This window comes from Brachycentrus maculatus, unplaced genomic scaffold (genome assembly GCF_059751285.1).
Source record: "Brachycentrus maculatus isolate JH-2025_06_01 unplaced genomic scaffold, ASM5975128v1 h1tg000198l, whole genome shotgun sequence".
NCBI lineage: Eukaryota > Metazoa > Arthropoda > Insecta > Trichoptera > Brachycentridae > Brachycentrus > Brachycentrus maculatus.
Window position 1 is genome coordinate 120,469 of NW_028280949.1, and position 26,762 is coordinate 147,230.

Genomic DNA, 26,762 nt, shown 5'->3' on the forward strand with positions numbered 1-26,762 from the left:
CAATGATGTTTTTACATAAATTAAGATCAAAGCTTTTTACTTATCATTAAATAAATCTCGACTAACCAGAACATTTTATATCTTTAAAAATAGTTGAAAAAACCAATTAAAATTTTCATCATACATCAGTATGTTGTTTTATTTGATAAAAATACCCTACAGATTCTCTATACTGTAATCCGAATGCTCCGCTAGTCCGAACAGAGGGTAAATTTTCAGGGTTCGAATTAAAGAAGTCGTGCTGTATATGTATGCATATATTTATTTATCGACGTGCCCTACGTAAAGTGCTCTAACTACATTTTTGTCAATTTTTAAATATTTGGAGTATGTTATCTACAAATATAAACAAACAAAAAATTATAAAAAATAAATTACGCCTAGTTTTCAGGCGTATAAGACGCTATCTACATCAAATTTTCGAAATGAACTGAACTCCTAAAATGCTAAGTACTTAATTTTGACAAAGCATAAAGTTTTAAAACGATTTAATATTATTTTATAGTGTTTTTGAATGAATAATACTAGTTTAGAATTTCAGATAAAACCGTTAATTGATAAAAAAGAATACGTTGAAAAAATCTTCTAAGCTCTCTCCTGTAAATTCAATTCAATTCAATTCAATTCAATTTATTCAATAAAAAAATAATATTTTCATTTTTTATTTATTTATTGACTTGGCGTTTAATTTGTAGAACTCCATTTTAATTTATGTATTAATTTTAAATCAAACACAGATTTTTTGAGTCTACTAAGTTGTATTTTATTAACAAAAAACACATAAAAAATTATATTGTGACAATTGTTTCGCCTTGTTAGGGCATTATCAAACGAATGTCGTGACATTCGTTTGATAATGCCCTAACAAGAATAAAAAATAAAAAAAAAATAAAAAAAAATATACATAACAAACAATATTCAAGGCGTATATATTAAAAGTAAAAGTAAGTAAGAAGACTTAAAGGTGTAGAAGAATCCCGCTTCGGAAAACTCCTTCGGACACATGGAACAGATCAATATCCAAATATCCAACATAGCGGTAGCTCTTCCTACAGGCATAACCATCGGCAGGTTGGTCCTGTGTATAGGAATGTGAAACAATCTATGCCGACGCTGTCTTAGGTAACTATCGGGAACATACAGACCAATGCTCCGGATAATTTCAGGATTATCCATCATACCGCGCAACAATCGATAAAAATGCGTAATCAAATACACATTCCTTCTAGTCTCTAAACTATTGTAGCCAAGCATACCCTGGAAAAACTGGGACGGGTAACAGATTAAAGTGACAGATTTGCAGATACAGTAACGTAGGGGCCGTCGATATCATCCGTAGTGACTGAGAAATAGCCACGTGTTTTTCTCATTCTTACAGTCTACCGATGTCGCCTTGTCACTTCCATACAAAACTAGAGATATGTAACAAATTAACGTGTTTCCTGATACCAAATTGTTCATTTTTCCCCAATGAGGTTATCAGTAGACCCCACAGGGGACCACTAATCTCAAGTCATACGAGAGACACGCGTAAGGCACACAAATTGATAACAATTCACATTCACATACAGCAATTCGCAGAGTAAGAGTAATATTATATTCCGTCAGTGTATTGGTGCATACCTAAAAGTCTAAATATAAAAATAAAACACTTGCGTAAGTAATAATAATAAAACCCTTATCCGCACCCCGATGGTGCATAGGGCACTGCATCATATAAACGCAGTGTTATCTTGATCGTTTACGCATGAAGGAAAGGTGATCAGCCCTCCGCTTCAGGTACCAGTCCAGGGTAATATTGAATAAATATAACAGTGAAAAAATCACTTATATTTAATTTACCCCCCCTGGGAATCGAACCCGGGACCTACAGAACGGTAGCCGAGCGTGCTGACTATTACACTACGGAGGCGGACACTTGCGTAAGACCACTTTTTATTTTTAAAAGGAACAACTTGCAAAGCTATTATTTTAGAGGCTTGTCTTCAAGTAGGATAGTAAGGATAGGGAAGGTAAATGTGAAAAATACTTCACAAACACCGAGACCAATGAAAAATAAATATTTCTTGAATTTATTTTGCAATCAGCAGGATTGAAACCCGCAATGCCAGTTTCATAGTCCAGCGTCTACTCAACTAAGCCATGCCGCCCGTCACAAAATCATTACTAGTTTAGAAAACTATGGATGTTGTCAAACAAACAATGCATTTTCACGTGTTGATGAAAACATCTGTAGTTTTCAAAACTAGTCGTGTAATAAAATGAAACACAATAAGTGGTATTAAGTATTTAATATTTGAAATAATCAACAAGTCATTCCACAAAGTTAGTGCCGAATCAATAAATAGTATTAATATAATTTATATTTGAAGCAAGACCTTTGTGATTTTCCATTTTATAATTAAAATATTGTTTAGAAATCACTATAATTAAGTTATAATAAAATATTTATAGTGATTTTAAGACAAAGTTATATTTTAACTATAAATTATATAAATACTATATTGTTCAGTCATCAGGATTAGTCATTTTTTTAGTATTGATGACATGGTAGTATTTTTCATTGTGAATGCTCTGTTCATTGAATGTAATGGTTATAGGCTGCACAAACATGTTCGGAGTCAAGAAGTCGGCTAGGGTTTCCACTCCGGGTCTCCCAATACGGTCCAGAGGAAATCCCATGGCTTGCTTGTCTGGATACTTCTTATCCTGTATCCCGCAGAAGCTATCGGCGTCCATATTTTTAACATTGTTCATATCCTGCAAAACTTTGTCATCCTGGTAATTGGAGATCATAACAAACAGATCGTAAAGTGTCCCTTGTGCAGTGCCTTTAGGCAAGAGCATGTGGTGAGGCCAGCCGCATCCGCAGTAGTTGAACTGCTGGATCTCTTTCCCGGATTCGGGGGGTCGATTGACATCCAGACTTCGGAAAGTTTTATCGTATGGTATGGTAACGGAAGAATCTATAGATTTCCGCGTTATAACATTGGCGCCTTTATTCAAAGTCACTTTGAATCGGTCCATCTCTATCATGAACAGTCTCTGCTCGTTGAAGGGCATCCTTCTGCCGTTTTCGTCAAACATCGGGGATAGGAATATACGCGCGGTTCCCATTAGAGGCGTGGAGGACTTGTTTGTAACTTTGATAGTGTATGTAAAAGCGTCGTGCTGTAGATGCGTGAAACGGACGTATATAGGTCCACGCGGCGAGAAATCCAAACCCCTAGACATATCAACATCGCTATGCTGCCAGAAGGTTCTGAGATTGTTAGGAGGGTTATTCGAGACTTTGGCTTGCACGTTGTCTATCGTTATGTCTTTGAAAGTGAGTTGATTCGAGGTGTATGGAGGCAGCTTTCCTTTGTGATAGAGCAGTATGTCATTGATGAAACTGTGCCAGCGATAAAATACGGGATCTCTCATGGATACCGCGGTATCTCCCATTATGGAGTACGACTCCAGAAATCTGTTGGTGGGGTCGTGGCAGATGGATATCAATGCGTGCCCTAAGTTGTGCAAGTCACCGTAGAGATCCTTGTTCGGGGAGAGGATAGTGGACTCTATTGTGTCTCCTAATAGATTTATACCGTTGCTGTTCATGATGGGTATCGTATTCCCATTAGAGTCCATGAGATACCCGTCGTCTATAGCGGACCTGATGTTGCTGGCCCAATGCTCTATGTCTTGTATGGCGAGAACGAGATAGTCGTTAGGTCTATCTATGTCGCTGAGGTACGTGTTCATGAAGCGCGGCGGCCAGTGACGGCTGGCTATTTGCATGTGCAGCTTGGGAAAATACGCCTCGGGGATCGGCTCTCTCAGATTGCTCAGACTTTTGACGCGGGGGAGGTTGCTGCAGAGCCGAGAAGCGTTGTACCTGGCGAGGATCTGGTGATGCATGTAGAAGAACAGCTCTCCCCTGCGATCTTTAGCGACGATGCTTTTGTCCAGAGAAGCGAACGGGTACACCAAGTGCCAATGCCAGTGGTGAAGGTTGATGCCGATGTCTTCCCTGAAGTAGGCCACTCCTTGTTCGGGCTCCCGGGCGCTGGCCGTGAAGTACTTGTCGATCACTATGGGAGATCTCAGATGTTCCGGAACGAGCGCGGCTTCCTTCCGCGCCCGGGAGAACACCCCGCTGTCTATGAACTTGCCCGGGAAGGTTTGCGCGAGGTTCGGGATGTTTATTCCTCTAGTGTCCGGGCGGTGTAGGACCGCGACAGACAAGGCGTAGTTGTACAGAAAAGGATTGAGCCTATCGTGACAATAAACAGCTATGGATACAAAATCTTCTAAAGTCTTCGCTTTCATAAATATGTCCAGCAAACACCCCGCCAGGGCTCGGTGGTTCGGAATGAACAACGAGAAATTCTCATCCTTTTTCAGCCTCATCGGAACGGAGAGGTTAGGAAGAGAGATGTTCTTGACGCTGATTGGCTGTTTATTATCGAAATCCATACTTTTTCTTAGCTCGGGCATCATTCGCGTATATTTTTCACTGATAAAATTGTCCGGCACTTGGAACACCTCATTTTCTTTCGGGATAAAAATAGGCTCGCCGGGTCTATCGAACAACATCGTGATTTTTTTCCACGAACTCGACATTGTGTTTCAAAACACAGTTTTCTCTCCTAAACCCTCAGTACCACTAGAATCATTTTAATTCAAGATTTTCCTTATAAATTCAACATCTACTGTCGTACTTAGTGCAAAACAACACGAGTGGGACAGCGATATTGTAATATTTATCTATTAATTACTAGAAAAGTGGTTTTTGGATGGACAAAAATAGTTACAAAGTTTCCAATGAAAATATACATACATTGTAATATGCAACAATGTAGACTAAGGAAAATATGTGGCAATTGAAATAGGATTTCCTTTGCGTGTTTACTGCGAAATTTGTGGTCATAAATATGTATTTTTTTTATTTAATTTAATATGGTTACAATTTTTTTTTAAATAATTTTAATTCATTTTCTGGACATTTCAACTTTTACAACTCTCCAATAAAGAGACTAAACTCTTGTGCTTGGAGAGAGAGACTTGGTATGTTTGTTGGTAGTATACATTATTTTTTTATTATAATTATTTTTTTGTTTTTTTTTTAACCACCTTTTACCTCCGGGTTATTTTCTGAGTTAGTTCTGTAGAAAAAAATTATCTTTTTTTCTGCATAATTATGAAAACAGATATTTTGTTACCATAATAGGTTATTTATTGTAATTGCAGACAGTTGGTAGAATTCCATATTGAATTGTTGGGTAATATATCAAAATAAAACAAGGTTTTTGTTGGATTGAATTCTACATTTAATTATGTATATCTTAATACGTGACGCGTTTTGTCTTCTTAGGACATTATCAAACACTAAATAATAAATGTTTGATTTTATTAACATTTATTATTTAGTGTTTGATAATGTCCTAAGAAGACAAAACGCGTCACGTATTAAGATATACATAATTAAATGTAGAATTCAATCCAACAAAAACCTTGTTTTATTTTGGATATATTACCCAAAAATACTATAGTAGGTGTTTTTTTATTGGAACTGATGTACTTTTTCGTTAGCGTATTACCTTTCTCTTAAATATTTCCATTAAATGTTTTTGGCACAGGGTTAGTGCAATGGTGCGGAAAAAATTAAATGTATCACGTACGTTCGTATGTGTAGGGCGGTTAAATGATTTTTTTTGCATTTTAATATCTTCAATTTCTCTATATCTGTAGGAGGGTTACTGAAGAACTTGGTTTCCAAATATTTAAAGCTCTGTATTTAAATACTTAAAGTATTATTTATTATATTAAAATTGACAATGCAAAGTTATCTCGATATTGAACAAGCCCTGTAAATGTCCAGACTTCCATGTTCATCTTCTTCATCGTTAGAGATATCAATATAAAAAAAAGATATGAATAACTCTAAAGTGGGGCTAATCCAGATTTGGGGAAAAAATGGACACACTCTCAAGTATTTAAAAAAGATTAGTTTTTATTTTTTAAATATATTTGTGTCATTTTTCTTTTTCTAATACTGAATAATTTACGACACGAGAAATAAATAAGAAAAAAAAAACAAATTTTCAAAAATAGTTATTTATTTATGATTCAAATTACAAAAGAGGTAAGCCAGGTTAGGAAACATCAGTTTGTACAAAAATGTTAAAACTTCGAAACAACAAGGATTCAAGTATAAGCACCCTCGAGACAATATTGTATAAAAATGGCGATATATTGTATAAAATAGCCAAATATTATTATAAGTGAAAATAACTCCCTAATCAAACTAACTTCTTGCCAACTAACTTGTCTGCCTCCGTAGTGTAATGGTCAGCACGCTCGGCTACCGTTCTGGAGGTCCCGGGTTCGATTCCCAGGGGGGGTCAAATGAATTTAAGTGATTTTTTCACTCTAATATTCATTCAATATTACCCTGGACTGGTACCTGAAGCGGAGGGCTGATCACCTTTCCTTCGTGTGTTAACGATCAAGATAATACTGTGTTTGTATAATGCAGTGCCCTATGCACCATTGGGGTGTGGATAAGGGTTTGAATTGAAATCAAACTAACCCCACTAACAGGAAAACCAATATTTTAACCTTTCCAGGAGTACAATAATTGATTTATTTAGAAATTTAAAAGAACATTAACATAAATACATTTACAATAATGAATAACAAATAAAACAGGTGATTGTAACATTCCAATTACAAAATTTCACAAATCGCTCACTCCTTTCAAGAACGTCATAAATCAAAAAACTTGATTTTTCAGGAGAACGTTTTTAAAGTTTAAAAATATAATACAATGTATTAAAAATAAATACCAAGCCACTTATTGAACTTTTTACTGTGCAACAGATCTTTGTAGGTAAAACCTGAAGGTTTTTTCTCCATTTTAAAATTTTTTAGTATATTTGAAAAAATAATTAAACAATACCTTTTCTTCAAAATGCAAAAACAACACTTTCTGCCCTGTAGCGGGTAAATATACAGTTAAAAATATGCCGCTTTTGCTGGGATATATTAAATTTTCTTGGCATTCCAAAAACATGCACAACTGAAAACTGAGGATTTTTGATATATGACGTTGTTGAAAGGAGTGAGCGAATTGTTTGGTAGACTTTTTAAATTCTTTGGTCGTCCTCTAGATTTTATTCGAGGTAGATCCATAGCGATTGCCTGGTTCACAATATGACCAGGTTCTCAGGTATATTTAAAAAAATAATTGAATAATACCTTTTCTTTAAAATGCAAAAACAACACTTTCTGCCCTGTAGCGGGTAAAGCTAACATTAAGCTAAAAATATGCGGCTTTTGCTGGGATATAGTACATTTTCTGGACATTCTGAAAACATGCACAAATGAAAATTTGATTTATGACGTTCTTGAAAGGAGTGAGCGAAATGTTAAATGAGTTAAAAGTAAACAGCAAGAATAAAAATATAGCAAAAGTTAAGAAGGTTAATAAGACAGACTTAATTTACAGCTAAAGTAAATAAAAAAAATAAAAAAAACATAAACAGCTATAAGATGTACCAGTTGAGAAGAGCAATAAAGTAAAAATAAGTGCTATAAGGCAACAGCAACGAAAAAACTGCAAAAAAGATGTTACTGCTAACGGTACTGGATCACTTTTGATTAGGAAGACGGAAACGCGCAAATGAAGACAATCTTTTATTTATTAAAAAATCACAAAGTTATAAGAACATAGGGTCACAAATATATCGAAAAATCCAACCTCTTAAGGCGAGAAGAACAAAGCGACACCAATATAAAAACAGAGCGAGCGCGGCGTATACACGTTTTGAATATTATTTAATCTGAGCGCACAAAATTTTGTCCGCCACCCCTTATATACGATTTTAAAGGAGCTACACGTGGTGGGGACAATATTATAAACAAAAAATAAGTCGATGAACTGCGTCTCTTTGTTCTTCTCGCGTACATTTATTAATACTATTTTAATACATAAATTATTCTGAAAAATACACAGATTTTGGCCGAAACAAAAGATGTCCGACTTTCTCTGGGGAATGGTTTTTTTTTACATTAAATATGTATTTTTTTTAAATAAAATATTTGCATTTTAAAGATAGAAATTATGTAAGAACAATTTTAATAAAAGATAAAGCTCACCATCTCTAGGTTTCATTTTATGACAAAGTTAAATACAAATATCCACAGATGTCATTAGTATTCAAATTACATCATACCAACTGACAGATAGACTTCGACGTTCAGTAACGTTGATACTCCTTTGAGGAAAATTCGCACCGACATTCATTTACGTACATACTCCCGGAAAGGTTAAATTCAAATCTAAAAAGAGTAAATACGAAAGAACTTGACAATAACACTCTCCTTAAAATTTACAACATTTTGAGTGTGTCCAAATACTTGTCCACAAATCTGGATTATCTCCAACTATAGGAGTAATATTATTTAATTTTATTTATTTGGAAATTGTACAGCTTTACATTAAGTAAAAGTATATATTAAAAAATAGTTGCATTCATAAAAAAAAAGAAAGCCAATTACACAATTCCACATTTATATTATAATAAAAATGATCAAAAACATCACTAGATAAAATTTTTTAAAAAAAGAGTGTGTGTGTGTGTGAGGAAGGGAGTAAAAGGGTAAGGGTATGGTATGATTTTGCAGGAAGGAGAAGGAAAGGACAGGAATTAATGACAACTTTCTACTAACATCTTTTTTAATTGTAGCTACGTTTTTTTTTTTAAATATGTATATCATACTATTTTTTATATTATATTATATTATTATAATATTAGAAAGGTGAAAAGCCATAAAAAGAAGAAGAAGATAAGTGAATCCTTGTTGTACGGAGGTTGGCGTGACTGCTTGCACTAAGCAGCCGTGGTGCTATTTGGTTGGGGAGCCTGCGCTCGAACGACAGTGCGATCTGTGAACGTTATGGTCACTTCCTGAACACGCATGTTTGGAGTTATGAACTGGGCCAGTGTGGTCACTCCGGGTCTGGCCTCCCTGTCAAACGGGAAGCCCATGGACTGTCTGTCGGGGTATCGCCTATCGCGGATACCGCAATAGCTATCTGCGTCGTTACAAAGTCCATTGACATCCTGGTTCACTCTGTCACTCTCGTAGTTGGAGACCATCGCAAATAGATCGACTATCATTCCCCGAGCCGTGCCTTTGGGGATGAGCATATGCTGAGGCCAACCGCAGCCGCAGAAGTTAAAGGCTTCTAGCTGAGCCCCGCCTACAGGACGATTGGCATCCAAATTCCGGAATGTTCTTTCATAAGGAATTGTGACCGAAGACTCGTCCGAACCTCGGATGATCAAATTTCTACCTTGCCGCAAGTTCACCCGGAATCTATCCAATTCGATCATCATCAGCCTCTGCTCGTTGAAGGGGAATGGAACTCCTCGTTCGTCTAAACGCGGAGCCATGAATAGACGGACGGTTCCCAATCGCTGATTGGGAGAGGCGTTGGCCACTTGGATCCTGAAGTTGAAGGGCATGTGTTGCAAGTGCGTGAAACGAGCGAAGACCGACCCTTGAGGAGCGAAGTCCAGGCCCCGAGACAGGTCAATGTCGCTTTGTTGCCAAAACGTCTGCAGTTGGTTCGGTTGACTTCCCGGAACTTCGATCTGGAGCCCTGTCACGGCGACATTAGGGAATGAGAGTCTCTCTACAGTGTAGCGAGGAAGTCTCCGTTTGTGGAGCTGGAACAAATCGTCGATGAATGCGTGCCAACGGTAAAATATAGGATCTCTCATGGCTGTGGCTGAGTCTCCCATAACGGCGAAGGTTTCTAAGAATCTGTTGTCCGGATCGTGACACAGGGCGATTAAAACGTGACCCATGTTATGTATATCGCCGTAAAAATCTCGATTAGGGGTAAGAATAGAGGATTCCATTACGTTACCCAAAATGTCAATACCGTCCTGTTCCGTGAGTTGGATTCTTTCTCCCCTACTATCGTTGACGAAACCTTGCTCGATGGCCCCCCTGAAGCGATCGATCCACAGTTCCAATTCGGAAATATCCTGGCGAAGTTGATCAGCAGGTCGGTTTATATCGCTCAGTACGGTATTCGTAAACCTCGGGGGCCAGGATCGACTAGCGACAAGCAAGTCCATTTTGGGAAAGTATCCTTCTATGATCGGAACTCTCTGGTTGTTGAATCGCGTCGCCCGAGGAAGGCGGTTGCTCAGCCTCTCGAAGTTGTATCTAGCGACGACTTGCTGGTGCATGTAGTAAAACAGTTCCCCTCTTCTGTCTTTGGCCACGATGCTCCGATCGTTTGCGTTGAAGGGATACACGAGATGCCAATGCCAGTGGTGTAGGTTGATGCCGATATCTTCCCTGAAGTATGCCACGCGGTGCTCGGGGTCGAGGTCGGAAGCCGTGAAGTCCCGCGGAATCACGATCGGAGCTCTGGAGCCTTCCGGAACGACGTTAGCCACTTCCCTGGCCCTGCCGAACACTCCGCTGTCCAAGAACTTTCCGGGGAACGTCTCTATAAAGTTCGGTAGCGGAAGTTCTCGCGTGTCCGGCCTATGAAGTAAAGCAACGGACAGAGCGTAGTTGAAGAGATACGGGTTGACCCGATCGCGGCAGTAAACAGCGGCGGACATTAGATCGTCTACATTTCTCATTTCCATGAAGATGTCGATGAGTTTAGCGGATATAACCCTGTGTTTAGGGAAGAAGAGAGAAAAGTTTTCCCTTCTTCCCAGTTGTAGAGGAACAGTCAAGTCCGGGAGAGTGATGTTGGCCACAGTTACTTTATTTCCGCCCGCGATATCGAAACGAGTGGCCACATCGATCCCAATATTTTTGTAGTTGTCGGTTAAATAATCAGCCGGAATTTCAAAGATGGTTTTGCTTTCCCCCTTGGCTATGAAGACGGGTTCGGTCGGGCGATCGAACAAGTGCAATATATTTATTTTTGTATCTGCCATTTTGCCTAATTTCTTTACCAATGTAAAAGGATTTGTGAGAGAGCGAATACTAGTATGTCTTCTTAAATCGCCGTAAATGTCTTTTTAAACTCTTTGGAGTGCGAATGGTGACTTGTGCAATATGAATAATATAAAAATACAATTACATTGATGTAATCTTGTGGTTTTATATACAAATTGATTACATTGTAATATACTAGTCTGTCGATGAGGCAATAGGGAATATCGCTCACTCCTTTCAAGAACGTCATAAATCAAAAATCATCAATTTTCAGTTGTGCATGTTTTCGGAATGCCCAGAAAATGTACTATATCCCAGCAAAAGCGGCATATTTTTAACTTAATATTTACCCGCTACAGGGCAGAACATGTTGTTTTTGTATTTTGAACAAAAGGTATTGTTTAATATTTTTTTTTAAATAAACTAAATATTTTTCAAATGGAGAAAAAACCTTCAGGTTTTGCCTAAAAAGATCTGTTGCACAGTAAAAAGTTCAATAAGTGGCTTGATATTTATTTTTAATACATTCTATTATATTTTTAAACTTTTAAAACATTCTCCTGAAAAATCAAGTTTTTTGATTTATGACGTTCTTGAAAGGAGTGAGCGATATTTACAAAATATGACAAGATGAATAAGACAAACAAATGAGCTATGTGACAAATCTTGATTGATATAGAATATTGAATTCATTGAATCTATTGTATTGTATTGACACACCCATCCAAAGAACTATTTAGAATTTATTATTAGATTAAAACCAATATTTTTAGCTTTTCCACTTTTTTATTTGACCAGCGACCGGGTTTCGTCGTTACCGACATCATCAGACTGGTGAGAGGCTATACAAATTGTTATGTTATATATAAAAGAAGGCAGGAGTTGATAACCATGATTTGATAATCATGGTTATCAACTCCTGCCTTCTTTTATATATAACATAACAATTTGTATAGCCTCTCACCAGTCTGATGATGTCGGTAACGACGAAACACGGTCGCTGGTCAAATAAAAAAGTGGAAAAGCTAAAAATATTGGTTTTAATCTAATAATAAATTAAAAATGCAATTCCATCACGAAGTGTCAATGGATAATATAAAACTATTTAGAAGCTACATGGTCCTAGACATACGGCAACTGTTCATGAAAGAAGCATTGATTCACTTTTGGAATAAAATGGATAAGGTAAGAACTCAACAAAATATTCGAACCCGGGCAGCATTAAATGTAAACTATGTTGGCCCATCCGTTAAAACAAATTTTGCGCATAAAACTTTTTCATTCCTTGCGCCAAAGAGATTTAATTGGCTGCCCGTAATCATTAAGAATTCCAGTAGTAAACATGTCTTTAAGAACAGTGTCCGTTGATGGTTGCTTCTCGTTGGAAGGGACAAGGTAGAAAGTGAATTAATTAAAGTCCAGGTGTAATTATTTTATTGTAAAACCTTTATACTGTAAATTGTTATTGCATCTATTGTATGTAATGTATCTAATCTTATTAACAAAAAAACATATAATAATAAAAATAAAAAATTGTGTTAACGTTTAAGTATTTCGGCTCAACACAGGCCATGCATAAAGAGCCGTAATACATATAGTAAAAAAAAAATTATGTGTCTATGAAATAAATAAATAAATAAAAACTGTTTTAAGAGATCAAGCTTATTCATTTATTTTTAACTATACACATCCACTATCATTTTTTAAGACATATAAACTAAATATGCTATAAATCCTTGTGCATGGACAATTTTGAGCTGGCAAGGACATTAATTTTCTAAGACAACTAATAAATATATTTATTTTTTTTTAAATCACTCCTTTTTTCTTCATGCGTGTGGATTTACATTTTTTGTTCAAAGTTACTATAATTTCCCATAATTCATGAGTGAAAATTGCGGGCAAAAACACTCGCTACGTTTTATGATAGCAAATTTTTCATGGCGGCATTTTTATCAGCCGGCGAGTCGGCGGCAACTTGTAACGTGTTTTTCGCGGTTAGTCTTGTATTATATTTTTTGCGATAAGAACAAAGAGAATTAACGGAGATAATATTCACAAATTGAATAAAAAAACAAACAAATTCTAGGTTAATTGGACCCTATAAAGAAATTAAAAGGTTATGTTTTTTATATGAAATATTTCGTGGCGCGTTTTTTGTAACTGATGTTTTTAACTAGTTATATAGTAGTTTGTTCGATTTAATAAGTACTCAAAATCCACAACGATTAGTCAATAGAGATAAGATAAACAACGGTACGAAGTGCTATTAAAATATCTGCACATTTTTGTATATAATCACACGGGAGAAGTTTACTATTTAGTTATTGGATATTGTTTACTCTAAACAGTCTGCCGCCGGTGTAACATCTGTCAAAAGGTACGAATGTTTGTATTTCTCAATATTTGCTTAAATTTAAAGATAATCATGTCACCTAACACTAATTTTGTTTAAAAATACATATATTTATATCAACTGATACTTACTGTTGTTTGGGTTATGCGGCAAAAAAAGTTTATGACATGCACATTTCTTTTACAAAATAACACGCAAATGAACAGCTATAATAAGAAAGAACTACACACAGACTAACAAATTAATTGTTAGCAACTTCACAAAATCATATTTTGTTTTGATTTTAAATATCAGTTTGTATACCTAGATTTTTTGGGCGTCGGTCTTTCGCAGCTTCGCGTCTCAATGTTTTTTTTTGCGACTGGCATTTTGACGTTCGTTCGTTCGCTGTCAAAAATATTTGAAAAAAAAAACTTCATCAATATTTTACTATCATATTTTACCCATCATTGTAAAACAACTATGTATTAATTTGTTCAAATGTTTTTTAACAGCAAATGAGCGAATATCAAATAAAATATCAGTCGCAAAATTATTATTATTTCTTTATTTATTACTTTGAACACTTCAAGAATATTCCAGCCAGAGTCTAGTTGCTTTCTACTGAAGACACTTTTATTTTTTATTATTTCTTAAGTTAGTTTTTAAGCATTAGTGTCATAGTTTAAAATATCCTTTATCATTTTTCTGGCCCCTATCAAACCCCAAATGGTGCATAGGGCATCGCATGAAATCGACGCGGTGTTTACTAGTTTTAATTTTTAAAACATTTTCTTGCGAATTAAACGCTTACTCTGTAGTTTCAGGATAACAATATTTTCTACTGTAAATGTTTCTCGGTGAAAGACAAATGATTTATGAAAATTATCTTATTAATATAGTAAAATAAATAATAAAAAATAAAATAGTCCCTAAGTGCCAAAATTTATTCAAAAATAATATATACATAAGTGCATGTATACAATTACATAAACATACATATATTGTGCATATGAGTACCAATGATTTATTTAAAATTACTAAATTTGGTACAAAGAAAAAGGAAAACTGTTCATTACACTGAAATTTTATACAGAATAAAAAATAAACTACTTTTAAAACTATCAATGGTCCATAAGAAAAGTATAGTAAGTATAAATACATCATTTTTCAGTTACACTGTTTTCTAGGGTAATTTAGGATCTGATGTCATTTTGCAAAGCATTTTTTAACTGCTTTTGACGTATGTTAAATTCAAACTAAATATTTTAACTGCAAACATTGATCTAAAAACAAAAAAATGGGTCGCTTGGAAAAGTATTTTCGTTTAATAATAATTTTTCCTACTTGCAACAGCCAATTTTATATCAATAAATAATATGAATAAAATTAATAAAACTGGATTTTGGACGGAGTCGACAGTCTTTATACAATTAGTTAGCCTTTGTAGTAGGATAAGTAGACTTTAGACATCACAGTCTAAAGCATGGGTGGTCAACATTTACAGTAGCCGGGCCAGATTTTAGAAATGAGATATATATATATATATATATATAAATATATATATATATATATATATATATATATATATATATATATATATATATATATAAATATATATATATATATATATATATATATATATATATATATATATATATATATATATATATATATATATATATATATATATATATATATATATATATATATTTGTTCGCCTCCGTAGTGTAATAGTCAGCACGCTTGGCTACCGTTCTGGAGGTCCCGGGTTCGATTCCCAGGGGGGTTCAATAAATATAAGTGATTTTTACACTGTAATATTTATTCAATATAATCCTGGACTGGTACCTGAAGCGGAGGGCTGATCACCTTTCCTTCATGTGTAAACGATTGAGATAACACTGCGTTTATATGAAGCAGTGCCCTATGCACCATTGGGGTGTGGATAAGGGTTTAAAAATATATATATATATATATATATAAATATGTATATATATATATATATATATATATATATATATATATATATATATATATATATATATATATATATATATATATATAAATGAAGACAAATTTATTAGGTACTTTTTAAACTTATTTGCATGTTTAGCTTCGTAATGCCGTTTAATGTTATACCTTTTCAAGATAGAAACAGAATCATTGCATATCAGGCATGCTGGCTTTGTTTTAAATTCCCTCGAAAAAATAGTTTATAGTCTATCTGTCTTTAAACTTCTCAGTTCTTCTGTTACTCTTCTCTTCTTTAGTCCAACGTCTTTACTACTTGACGCCATTATGGGTCTTGAAATTGTCAGGATAGTGAAATACTCCCATATATGGGATATGATACGAACTACGCACGATGGAATGTTGTTTTGGTGGTTTTATGTACACTTAAGGAAAAATGTGTGATTTTCTCCGCGGGCTGCATGCGGCCTGCGGGCCGCGGGTTGGCCACCATTGGTATAAAGTTTAGACTGTGATCACCGTGATTCTGTGTTCGCGTGCGTTGGCGAGTTTTTGTATTTTATATTTGTATATAGCACAAAATTACAAACGTCCACTTATAATACATAATATAATTAGTAGGAGTGCGTGTTGCCAAATTATTGTATTTTTAGATTAAATATATAGCAGTAAATTATAAATGTACGCTTATAATATCAGTAGGATTAATAGACTTTACACCTAGACTATAATCTACGGAATCATGTGGTCACCATATTTTCCAAAAGAGAAACAAACAAGTGTTTGATCATCTTCAACTAATCAGGGGATCCATAATTACTAACACACTGATGCGTCATGTACACAAAGTATGCATACATGTTGCTCACTCCTTTCAACAACGTCATATATCAAAAATCGACAATTTTCAGTTGTTCGTGTTTTCGGAATGCCCAGAAAACGTACTATATCCCAGCAATAGCGGCATGTTTTTAACATAATATCTACCCGCTACAGGGCAGAAAGTGTTGCTTTTGCATTTTGAAGAAAAGGTATTGTTTAATTATTTTTTTTAAATAAACTGAATATTTTTCAAATGGAGATAAAACATTCAGGTTTTACCTAAAAAGATCTGTTGCACAGTAAAAAGTTCAATAAGTGGCTTGATATTTATTTTTAATACATTGTGTTACATTTTAGAACTTTAAAAACGATCTCCTGAAAAAAGTTCTTTGATATATGACGTTGTTGAAAGGAGTGAGCAATATGTATATCGTAGTCGTACAGGAGAAAGTGACCAACTAACAAAACGTAAAATGTTCAGGAGGGCCATTTAAGTCACTTTTGCTTGGCAAGAAAATAAACATCAATGCAAGTTAGTCATTTTTAACAAGTCAATATATTATACTTACAAGTTTAAAATCGTTTGGGATTTTTTTCAGGGCAAGATTAAGCTAGTAAAATATCAAACAGTCAATGATCACGTTTTTGTAAAAAATACACTTGGTCACTTTCTCCTGTATGACTGCGATATCAGTATTTTACTAGGCATAGATAAGTACGATGTGGATAGTCTACCTAAAATTGAATTTAAAATAATTATCTTTTGATCAATGATCCCTGATTATCTCAAATGAAAACTAAATAAGTAAATATATAGATAAGTTATCACAATTGTAATAAAGATACTTGAAACTGTATTTTGTATATACATACTTTTGTTTACCAATGGTTTATTTTATACATACCTAGGTAACATTAGCCGGTGGAAAATAAATGGAACTCATTTGTGGCCTTTGCTCCTTGATTGATGGCATTTTTAATTTCATGGTTAGTATTTATTAAGTTATTATTGTGTATGTTGGCATGGGAAATTGCTTTTGTTTTGTAAACAGTTATTTATTTTTATTTATTTATTTCATTTCATAGATACATACATTTTTTTACTATATGAATTACGGCTCTTTAGGCATGGCCTGTGTTAATACAATTTTACAAATACATGCATGTTAATACAATTTTTTTAAATTTATTATTATTTGTTTTATTTTTTTTAAAATTATTAGTTTACATACATTACATACAATAGATACAATAACAATTTACAGTATAAAGGTTTTACAATAAAATAATTACACCTGGACTTTAAATAATTCACTTTCTACCTTGTCCCTTCCAACGAGAAGCAACCATCGACGGACACTGTTCTTAAAGATATGATCACTACTGGAATTCTTAATGGTTTCGGGCAGCAAATTAAATATTTTGACGCAATTAAATAAAATAATTAATTATTAGTGACAATATTTTGAATCCAAATACTTTTTTACAAATATGGATTATCTCCAATTAAGTGTTTATTTTTGCATTATTTTTTTGACATCTCAACATACATGAAGATGAATATGGAAGTCTTGGCATTTACGGGCTTAAGACCGTCAACATTCACCAATTCTACCCATGATTAACAACCACACTATACAAATTCTTGAAACTTCTAGATATATTGATCAAACTCGAAACACAGTGTGCGAGACTTCACTAGAGACATCTATGGCGGGATTATTAAGCAGAAACTTTTACATTTGTATGTGAGGTCCGATTCCTGGATCATATTCACAGACTTCCATATTCTTCTTCATTTATGTTGAGATGTCAAAAAAATCATAGACAATGAATCACTCAATGGGAAACTGTTACTTTGCTGGTAGCAAGTGTTTTTACCTAGAATTTTCACTCATGAATTACATGAAATTATAGTAACTTTAAACATAAAGAGCATATTTGCTTGTAGGTATGTGTATATTTATTTATTTCAACATACACATAAGTAATTACAATTACAATAACACAAGAAATGCCGAAGTGAAAAAGAAAAAGTGCCGAGGGCACATTTTACAATACTTATATGATATATAATAATAATAATAATAATCTTGGATGATTTGATTTATATAGCGCCATTTCCGTAAAAAACTACCTCAAGGGCGCTTATACAGGTATGGATTATGATATGAAAATGATAATGAGAGAAAATTCAAAAAATATATTAATGAAAAACGTCGTCAATCGGCTGAGTCTGAAGGCAGGAAAGTGGAGGCGCCGTATTGTTGCGCTTTCTTCTCGGTCTTCTTGGGCTGGAGCATGGCCAAGATGTTGGAAAGGACGCCTCACTGTGTAATGGTAATGCCAGAGCGCAGCTTGTTAAGGTCCCGTCATTATGGATATTCAACTGCAGATGGCGGAGGTAATGCTGGTCTTCTTGTTGTCATTGGAGGCATTGATCGGCATTTCCAACACCTTGGCAGCTAGGTACTCCATGAGGGCGGCAAGGTGCGCGGGCGCACAAGCCCCAACTTTCTCAACGTAGTAGATGCGAGCTAGCGTATTTTGGGGTTTTAAAATTGCCCCTGTACTCCATAAAGTTTAATAATGCTATGTGTTTTTTACTGCAAGGATATTTTTTTATGAAGTTTAGTTAATAAATTGCACAAATATAAAGTAGAGTAAGCACATGTTTTTGGGTCGCTATTGTCTATTGTATTCACTGTATTGACATGGTCGTAGGGATGCAATCAAATTCAACATGGCCGAATCATGTGATCTATTTCAGATCTACATACTTCCATTATCCATTAATGAATAGCTCTTTTATACTTAGTTTCCTTTTTAATGACTTATTGATAATGGAAGCAGGTCGTACAACTTTATTGCATAATAATCAAAGTACTTTTGACCGAAAGAAGCAGAGGCGTGCATTCTATATAGGTAGAAAAGCAGCGCCTACCCTGGATTATTCGTGTTCCATATAAAAACACGTCCAGTGCCTACTATGCCTTATCCTTTCCCAACCCTACTGCCTACCTTGATTAAAAACTCTGTGCACGCCACTGAAAACAGGTATGTGTAAGGTTTTGTTTGATGTGTTTCATGTATTTTGAATCTTTTGTGTATTATATGTATGTGTTTTGTATCTGCTTCAATATGTATGTTTATATGTTATTGATTAAAGAAATATTTTAATTGATGTTAATTTTGTTACAGACATAAAATGAAAAAAACAAATAAATAAATGATTTACAACATATTGAGTGTGTCATTGTAATTGTTCTCAAATCTGGATTATCTCCAATTATAGGAGTTATTTATCATATTATTGTTTGACATCTCAACATAGATGAAGACGAATATGGAAGTCTGGGCATTTACAGGTCTTACGACTATCATAGGATGGTTTAAGTGATAACTTTACGTATGTGTAACATTCACAAATTCTACCCATTATTGACAACAACACTACTCAAATTCTTGGAAATTCTATATATATGAAACAATTTTGAAACATTGTCCTTGAATCACTAGAACTTCACTAGAGACATCTATTGGTGAGATGAAAAGAAGCTTTTTATTGAGCAGAAACTCTTTTATTAGTGTGTGAAGTATGACGGTCGTCAGCTGCCTAAATGCCCAGACTTCCATATTCCTCTTCATCTTTAATGAGATGTCAAAAAATAATATGATAAAAACTCCTATAATTGGAGATAATCCAGATTTGTAAAGTATTTGGACACACTCAAAATGTTGTAAATAAATTATTGTTTCTCCCATGACCACTCGGTTTGTTTACCCTATTTTTTATATTTTTAATGATTTCAGATGGTGACTGGATCAAAAATAATCGGCTATGGGAGTCTTATGGCAACAGTTTGGTTTGGATTCAAAGTCCAGAGAATGTTTAAGATACCTCCACTCCCAAATATTTCAAGAGATCAGTATTGGGGTCCTGGAAAGCCACCCGCTTCCTTTGATACCAGTATTAGACCCTTTAAAATCAAATTCACCCCAGAAGTAAGTCAAATTGGCAATTATATATATCGCTCACTCCTTTCAAGAACGTCATAAATAAAAAATCGTCAATTTTCAGTTGTGGATGTTTTCGAAATGCCCAGAAAATGTATAGTACATTATATAGGGACGAGTGGACATTTGATTTACAGAGGTATTTATATTAGAGGGGGTTTGGATGATAGAGGTCCTGCTGTATATACATATCGCGCACTCCTTTCAAGAACATCATAAATAAAAAATCGACAATTTTCAGTTGTGCTTGTTTTCGGAATGCTCAGAAAATGTACTATATTCCAGCAAAAGCGGCATATTTTTAACTTAATATTTACCCGCTACAGGGTAGAAAATGTTGTTTTTGCATTTTGAAGAAAAGGTATTGTTTAATTATTTTTTTAAATATATTAAATATTTTTCAAATGGAAAAAAAAACCTTCAGGTTTTACCTAAAAAGATGTAAAAAGTTCAATAAGTGGTTTGATACTTATTTTTAATACATTGTGTTGTACTTTTAAACTTTAAAAACGTTCTCCTGAATAATCAACTTTTTTGATTTATGACGTTCTTGAAAGGAGTGAGCGATGTGTGAAATCATTTTTTGTTCAATTGGGATAGATAATGATTGGACGATTACAAGATTTACACGATCAGGGAACCAAAGAGGGAGTAAATATTACTAGTAAAAAGAGGGAGAATTTCCTTTAGCCCACCCCTCTATAGCCTTGTCATAAAGTCATGAATGTAGTCATGATTACACTGCAAAAAGAGTTGCCAGTAATCAAGATAAATAGTAATTAATTAGATAAAATCAAGTACTCGAGGGAATTAAAAAGTACCATCTTGATAGTATTTGTTAATTTTTCTCGGTTTATATTTTATTACAGCTAAAGTTTTTTATATCAGAATTTAGAAATATGCCAGAGATGCACACGTTTGCAAATCTTCGATTTCTTTATCTCAAGGGTAGTTGTTAGCTCTTATTATGATTGGTTCAAAAAATCCAATATAGGACAAGATTGATAATTGTTTTAAGAGGTGGTATCATACATGATAAAAATAATGAAGGACATTGGTACCATAAACCAAGCTAGAACACAAAATGCCGAACCCTCTTCTAGTGGAACGGAAGATCTGTTGATGACAGTCAACAGTTCTCTTTCTCCTAATGAGTTTTACCTGGTTTCCTCCCAGCATTGACAAAATGCTGAGAAATTCCTGATTGGCCAACACTAGATTATCCCTCCTGTTCCCAACACAGATTTGAATAAAACATCTTTATTTAGTTTTTAAGATACAAAAATCCACTCAATGATCTATATACCTTGTACATAATGTATTAATAATAATAGAACCCTTATCCGCAACCCAATGATGCATAGGGCACTGCGTCATATAAACGCAGTGTTATCTTGATCGTTTACACATGAAGGAAAGGTGATCAGCCCTCCGCTTCAGGTACCAGTCCAGGGTAATAATATTGAATAAATATTACTTATATTTATTTTACCCCCCTCGGGAATCGAACCCGGGACCTCCAGAACGGTAGCCGAGCGTGCTGACCATTACACTACGGAGGCGGACGAGTACATAATAAGCGAGATAAATTATAATAAAATAATTATGAAATTTGTTTACGGAGAACAAAACAACTCTCAACCATGTTGTGTTGTTATTTACTTTATTAATCAAATGCGCAATACTGATTTGTGTATATTGGATTTGTAAGAAAAAACATGTCTTTTAGGAATTTTTCAACATTCTAGTTTAGCTGCTTGCTATTTAAATCTCAGTAAATCAAGAGTCTACTGTATTATATATATTAATATCATGTAAACGGATTTCTCAGAAGAGATGCTACATCTTTTTATATGAGAATATGGGAGTCTGGGCATTGACAGGGCCTGGCATCGGCCGGCTTACGATCTGGCACAATGGTGAACGTTACACAGTGTGTAAAGTGATTGCTTAACCCAACCATTGCCAGGTTGTATGCCCTCTATTGTGGCATCCACAATTGTGATGAAATACAACAGTTGGGTAAAATTCATAAAGTATTTTACCATTCATATATATTAATGTTCCACATTCATATATTAGTGTTCCAAGCCTTAAAAAAACCCTTTTTCCAGATGGTGTCAGATTTAAAAGAGAGATTGAGCAAAACTAGGTATTCCAAACCTTTAGAACACGTTGGATTTGAATATGGATTCAATCACGACGCGTTGAAGGACGTTGTCAACTACTGGTCAAACAGTTACGAGTTTGAAAAGAGGGAAGAGTTTTTGAATCAGTTCCCCCATTTCAAAACAAACATCCAAGGATTGGATATGCATTTTATTCACATCAAACCGGAAGCGCCAAAAGGCGTGAAGGTGTTGCCATTGTTGATTTTGCACGGCTGGCCAGGGTCTGTGAGGGAGTTTTACAAAATTATTCCGATGCTGACAACTCCGAAACAGAATGTGGACTTTGTGTTTGAGGTGGTGGTACCGAGCCTCCCTGGATTTGGATTCTCGGAGGTAAAAATAACTTACTTTTTATATATAACCCTTGAATACTAAAGTATCGTAAAAATTACTACGGCAATATGATATTTCCTGGAAAACAACAGTGTTCTTGTCATTCCCGCGCCCCCTGCTTCACTGTGTCTTCCTGATATACCTTTTTTTATTTTTCAGTACTGTTGTGATGATATTAGGATAGTTGAAAGTGGCAGGCCTGCATTGGAAAAGAGTCGCGTCTAACAGAGAACTGAGGAAGTCCAAAAGGGAGGCTTTTGTTCAATACTGGACACAAGAAGAAGGCTGAAGAGAGATAATGTGATCTGTAGATCTGTGATCTGTGAGACCGTAGCAATTTCGCATTAGTCTTCATTTGACCTGATGATGGAGTAATTATTTAAGAACCAGTAGTCATGAAGTACTGTTTTTAAGTGATATTACACAAAGTGAACGATGAAGACAGGCGCCGTGGCGTAGTTGGATAGACCCTTTGCTGCGAAACTGGGGTAGGGGGTTCGATTCTCGCAAATTGCAAAATACATTTAAGAAAGATTTATTTTCAATTGGTCTGGGTGTTGGTGATGTATTTTTCACATTTACCTTCCTAATCCTTACTATCCTAGCTGCAGATAAGCTTATTAAAGTAGGTACTTTGCGGGTTATTCCTTAAATAAAATGAAAAATAAAATAAAATGATAAGGAGAGTGGTCTTTTTAGGCTGCATCCAAAGCTGGGCTGGGCGCATTGCAAATGGGTGCGGTGATGACCAACCTGATGGAGCGATTGGGGCACAAGCAGTACTACATCCAGGGCGGAGACTGGGGGTCCATAATCTCAAGCGGCATGGCCACCCTGTACCCCGATACCATCCTGGGCTACCATAGCAACATGCCGAATGTCTCCTCCATGAAAGCCAACCTCAGGATGCTGATTGGCAGTGTGTGGCCGTCCATGTTCGTGAATAAGAATGCCATTCACAAGGTCTACCCGTTGAAAAGGAGGTTCGCGGAAATGTTGAAGGAGACAGGGTACTTTCACTTGCAAGCTACAAAACCTGATACAGTTGGTAAGCACATATGACATTCCTGGTAACACATATGGTCACAGAGCTCCAAAAATGTGTTTCGTGCGGCATATCAGCCCCCACTGCGATAAATTTTTCTTTTTCTTCTTGGTGTAAGCCTTGTGGCCTGGTTTTAAAACAATTTTGTCAGGCGGTTTTTCGGAAATTCAGTTGTGAGCCGGGACTTACGCGCTAGTAAAAACAAAAATGTTTTGCTTAACGAGTGTTTAGCTTGACAAGTAAGATTCTGGAACGAATCACGCTCATTGTGAGAGGTTCTACTGTATTTATATTCTAACAACTTGGGTGTTTTAACTACTATTTTAATTTAACTTTACATTTTTGTGAATGGATGCATTTTTTTTTTACTTCAGGTCTCGGTATTGGTGACTCTCCTGCGGGCCTTGCCGCATATATCCTGGAGAAGTTCGCGACGGCCACTAGCCCGCAATTCAAGAAGTCAGATGACGGAGGTCTAACCAAAAAGTTCACTTACACGGAGCTAATAGACAATCTCATGATTTACTGGGTCTCCAATTCCGCCACGACCGCCGCCAGAATATATGCAGAATCCATGAACAAGGCCGCGTTTGCCAATAAAATAGATTCGTAAGTAATCATATTTTTTGATCCGTCCCGCCGCGCCTATTAACACGTTAAACACCAATACTAAAATTCGTTAATTTTGAAATTCACAAAAAAAAACTTTATGGTAATTTACGTATTTTAATAATATAATGTATTTACAACATTTTGAGTGTGTCCAAATACTTGTTCACAAAATCTGGATTATCTCAAATTACAGGAGTTATTTTCATATTATTTTTTGACATCTCATCAAAGATGAAGAAGAATATGGAAGTCTGGGCATAAAAGCATTAAGCCCCGTAAATGCCCAGACTTCCATATTCTTCTTCATCTTTGATGAGATGTCAAAAAATAATATAATGTATTTAGTTAATTTCCCTTTTTGAATTGACGTTGGGGACCAAAGTTAAAGCATTTTGAATATAGCTCTTGATTGAGGTTACTGGTGCTCACCATGGCGCTGCAGTCCAACATAGGCAAGGTCTCCAATGCTCCCCACGGCGTTTAAAATGTTAAGAAAACGTTTTGTAGAAATTGATATTTTAATTTCGAATGCCACAATGTCAGAAATTCTGTGTCAAATACACATTGGGCATTATCGAAGGTATCAGAAACTGTGTGCCATTTACGCATTGGTTATTATCGAAGGTATCTGAAACAGTGTGCAAAATACGCATTGGGCATTATCAAAGGTATCTGAAACTGTGTGCCAAATACGCATTGGGCATTATCGAAGGTATCAGAAACTGTGTGCAAAATACGCATTGGGCATTATCGAAGGTATCAGAAACTGTGTGCCAATTATACATTGGGCATTATCGAAGGTATCTGAAACTGTGCGCCATAAACGCATAGGAGGTTTGAGATCACTTTATATTTTAACATTCACCGTGCTATGAGGTTAAATTCAACATTTAAGAAAATATTGGGCACAAGTGAGATGTTTTAACATATTTTCTATTTCTTCTAGTATACCAACCACAGTGCCCATGGCTGCAGCTAAATTTCCTAATGAAATTGTATATATGACGGACGCTCAGTTGCGTGACAAGTTTGTCAACCTCTTGCAAAGCACGGAAATGCCGCGGGGCGGACATTTTGCAGCTTTTGAAGAACCAGAACTCTTGTCGGAAGACATATTCTCAGCTGTCAAGAAGTTTGAGGAATATCATAAAAATAAGAAATAAATTGTAACAACAAATAAGTGAAAATATATATTTTTATAACAATATAAAATTTTTTAATATATATATATTTTTATATACAGTAAACCGCCCTTTAACGTTGAGATAGGTACCGCGTTTATCAATGGGAACGTTGTAGGGGGTTAATGTTTTTAAATGGTATTTTGATTTTAAATGACTCAGTTCATATTATTTTTTTGACATCTCATCAAAGATGAAGAAGAATATGGAAGTCTGGGCATTTACGGGGCTGACGACCGTCATAGGCTGGTTTAAGTGATCACTTTACACACGTGTAATATTCACCAATTCTACCCATTATTGACAACCACACTACTCAAATTCTTGGAAGTTCTATATATATTAACCAATTTAGAAACCTTGTTCTTGAATCACTAGAACTTCAATAGAGGCATCTATTGGTGAGATGTAAAGAAGCTTTTTACTAAGCAGAAACTCTTATATTAGTATGTGAGATCCGAATCCTGGATTATAATCACACACATGAGAAACGCCAGAAAATACCATTTTCATTTTTATTATTAAGCTTATAATTTGACCAGATAATTTATTTACAACATTTTGAGTGTGTCCAAATACTTGTTCACAAAATCTGGATTGTCTCCAATTACAGGAGTTATTTTCATATTATTTTTTTGACATCTCATCAAAGATGAAGAAGAATATGGAACTCACTCAAAGATGAAGAAGAATATGACTCAGTTCAGTCTTTTCCGCTGGTTAAAATGTAAAATACAATTTAAAAATTAACCACCTATAGCGTGAAATTCCGTGTAGTTCACAAACGCTCTTACTGCACATGTTTTCTGTAATATATGATAAAAATTGTTATGTACATAAAAGAAAATAAATAAATGAGTATTCGACTAAGAGTAAATATTGCATCAGCATAGTTGAGTAGACCAGCGCAGTATTTACATATAGCTAAATAAATAAGCTGTAGGTTGGGCCACAAAATTATTGAGGCTGCAAAATTGATAGCCGTAATATTTTTCTCATAATTATTTTGGAATTTCTGAGCCTCTTGCCCAGTTTGATCCCTTTTTAAAACATCATATGAATAATGTTTTGTAATTTTGGTTGTGAATGTGTAGCAATTTTTTTTTATATCTCATCAAAGACGAAGAAGAATATGGAAGTCTGGGCATTAACGGGGCTTACGACCGTCATAAGCTGGTTTAGATCACTTTACACACATGTAACATTCACCAATTCTACTCATTATTGACAACCACACTACTCAAATTCTTGGAAGTTTTATATAAATGAAAATAAAATGAAAAATAACTCCTATAATTGGAGATAAT

At 35.0% G+C, this 26,762-nt stretch overlaps 2 protein-coding genes and 2 pseudogenes across 18 annotated transcripts in view; 1 reads left to right on the forward strand and 3 right to left on the reverse strand.

Annotated features, from left to right (window-relative positions):
• The window catches only part of LOC148307515 (vanin-like protein 2), a 68,851-nt gene that overhangs the window by 27,172 nt on the left and 14,917 nt on the right, over positions 1-26,762 (reverse strand). For 2 of the 8 annotated variants that reach the window (XM_088263307.1, XM_088263303.1), the window contains exon 1: positions 13,453-13,684. The exons of 3 other annotated variants lie outside the window; for them this stretch is intronic. Coding sequence is in view for 1 of the 5 variants with exons in the window: in XM_088263300.1 (XP_088119426.1) it covers positions 13,625-13,740 (116 nt within the window). In the remaining 4 variants the exon portion in view is untranslated. Of the gene's footprint in view, positions 1-13,452; positions 13,783-26,762 lie in introns of those variants that run through there. 3 more of the 8 variants (XM_088263304.1, XM_088263300.1, XM_088263301.1) reach the window with 3 other exon arrangements.
• LOC148307516 (juvenile hormone epoxide hydrolase 2-like) lies at positions 1,807-25,486 on the forward strand. 8 transcript variants are annotated; one of them, XM_088263315.1, is made up of 7 exons: positions 12,966-13,084; positions 17,006-17,083; positions 19,910-20,101; positions 22,228-22,617; positions 23,317-23,665; positions 24,037-24,271; positions 25,221-25,486. In XM_088263315.1, exons 2-7 carry the CDS (start codon positions 17,030-17,032, stop codon positions 25,435-25,437), a joined length of 1,437 nt encoding a protein of 478 aa, XP_088119441.1. In that variant the 5' UTR covers positions 12,966-13,084; positions 17,006-17,029; the 3' UTR covers positions 25,438-25,486. The 8 variants fall into 8 exon arrangements, with proteins under 8 accessions (XP_088119443.1, XP_088119441.1, XP_088119435.1 ...); XM_088263309.1 differs by lacking the exon at positions 12,966-13,084 and adding an exon at positions 13,288-13,345; XM_088263314.1 differs by lacking the exon at positions 12,966-13,084 and adding an exon at positions 15,769-16,122.
• On the reverse strand, positions 2,274-4,625 carry LOC148307517 (phenoloxidase 2 pseudogene; annotated as a pseudogene). Its single transcript, XR_015837829.1, has one exon. The product of XR_015837829.1 is annotated as a phenoloxidase 2 pseudogene (transcript).
• LOC148307518 (phenoloxidase 2 pseudogene) lies at positions 6,151-11,701 on the reverse strand (annotated as a pseudogene). Its single transcript, XR_015837830.1, has one exon. The product of XR_015837830.1 is annotated as a phenoloxidase 2 pseudogene (transcript).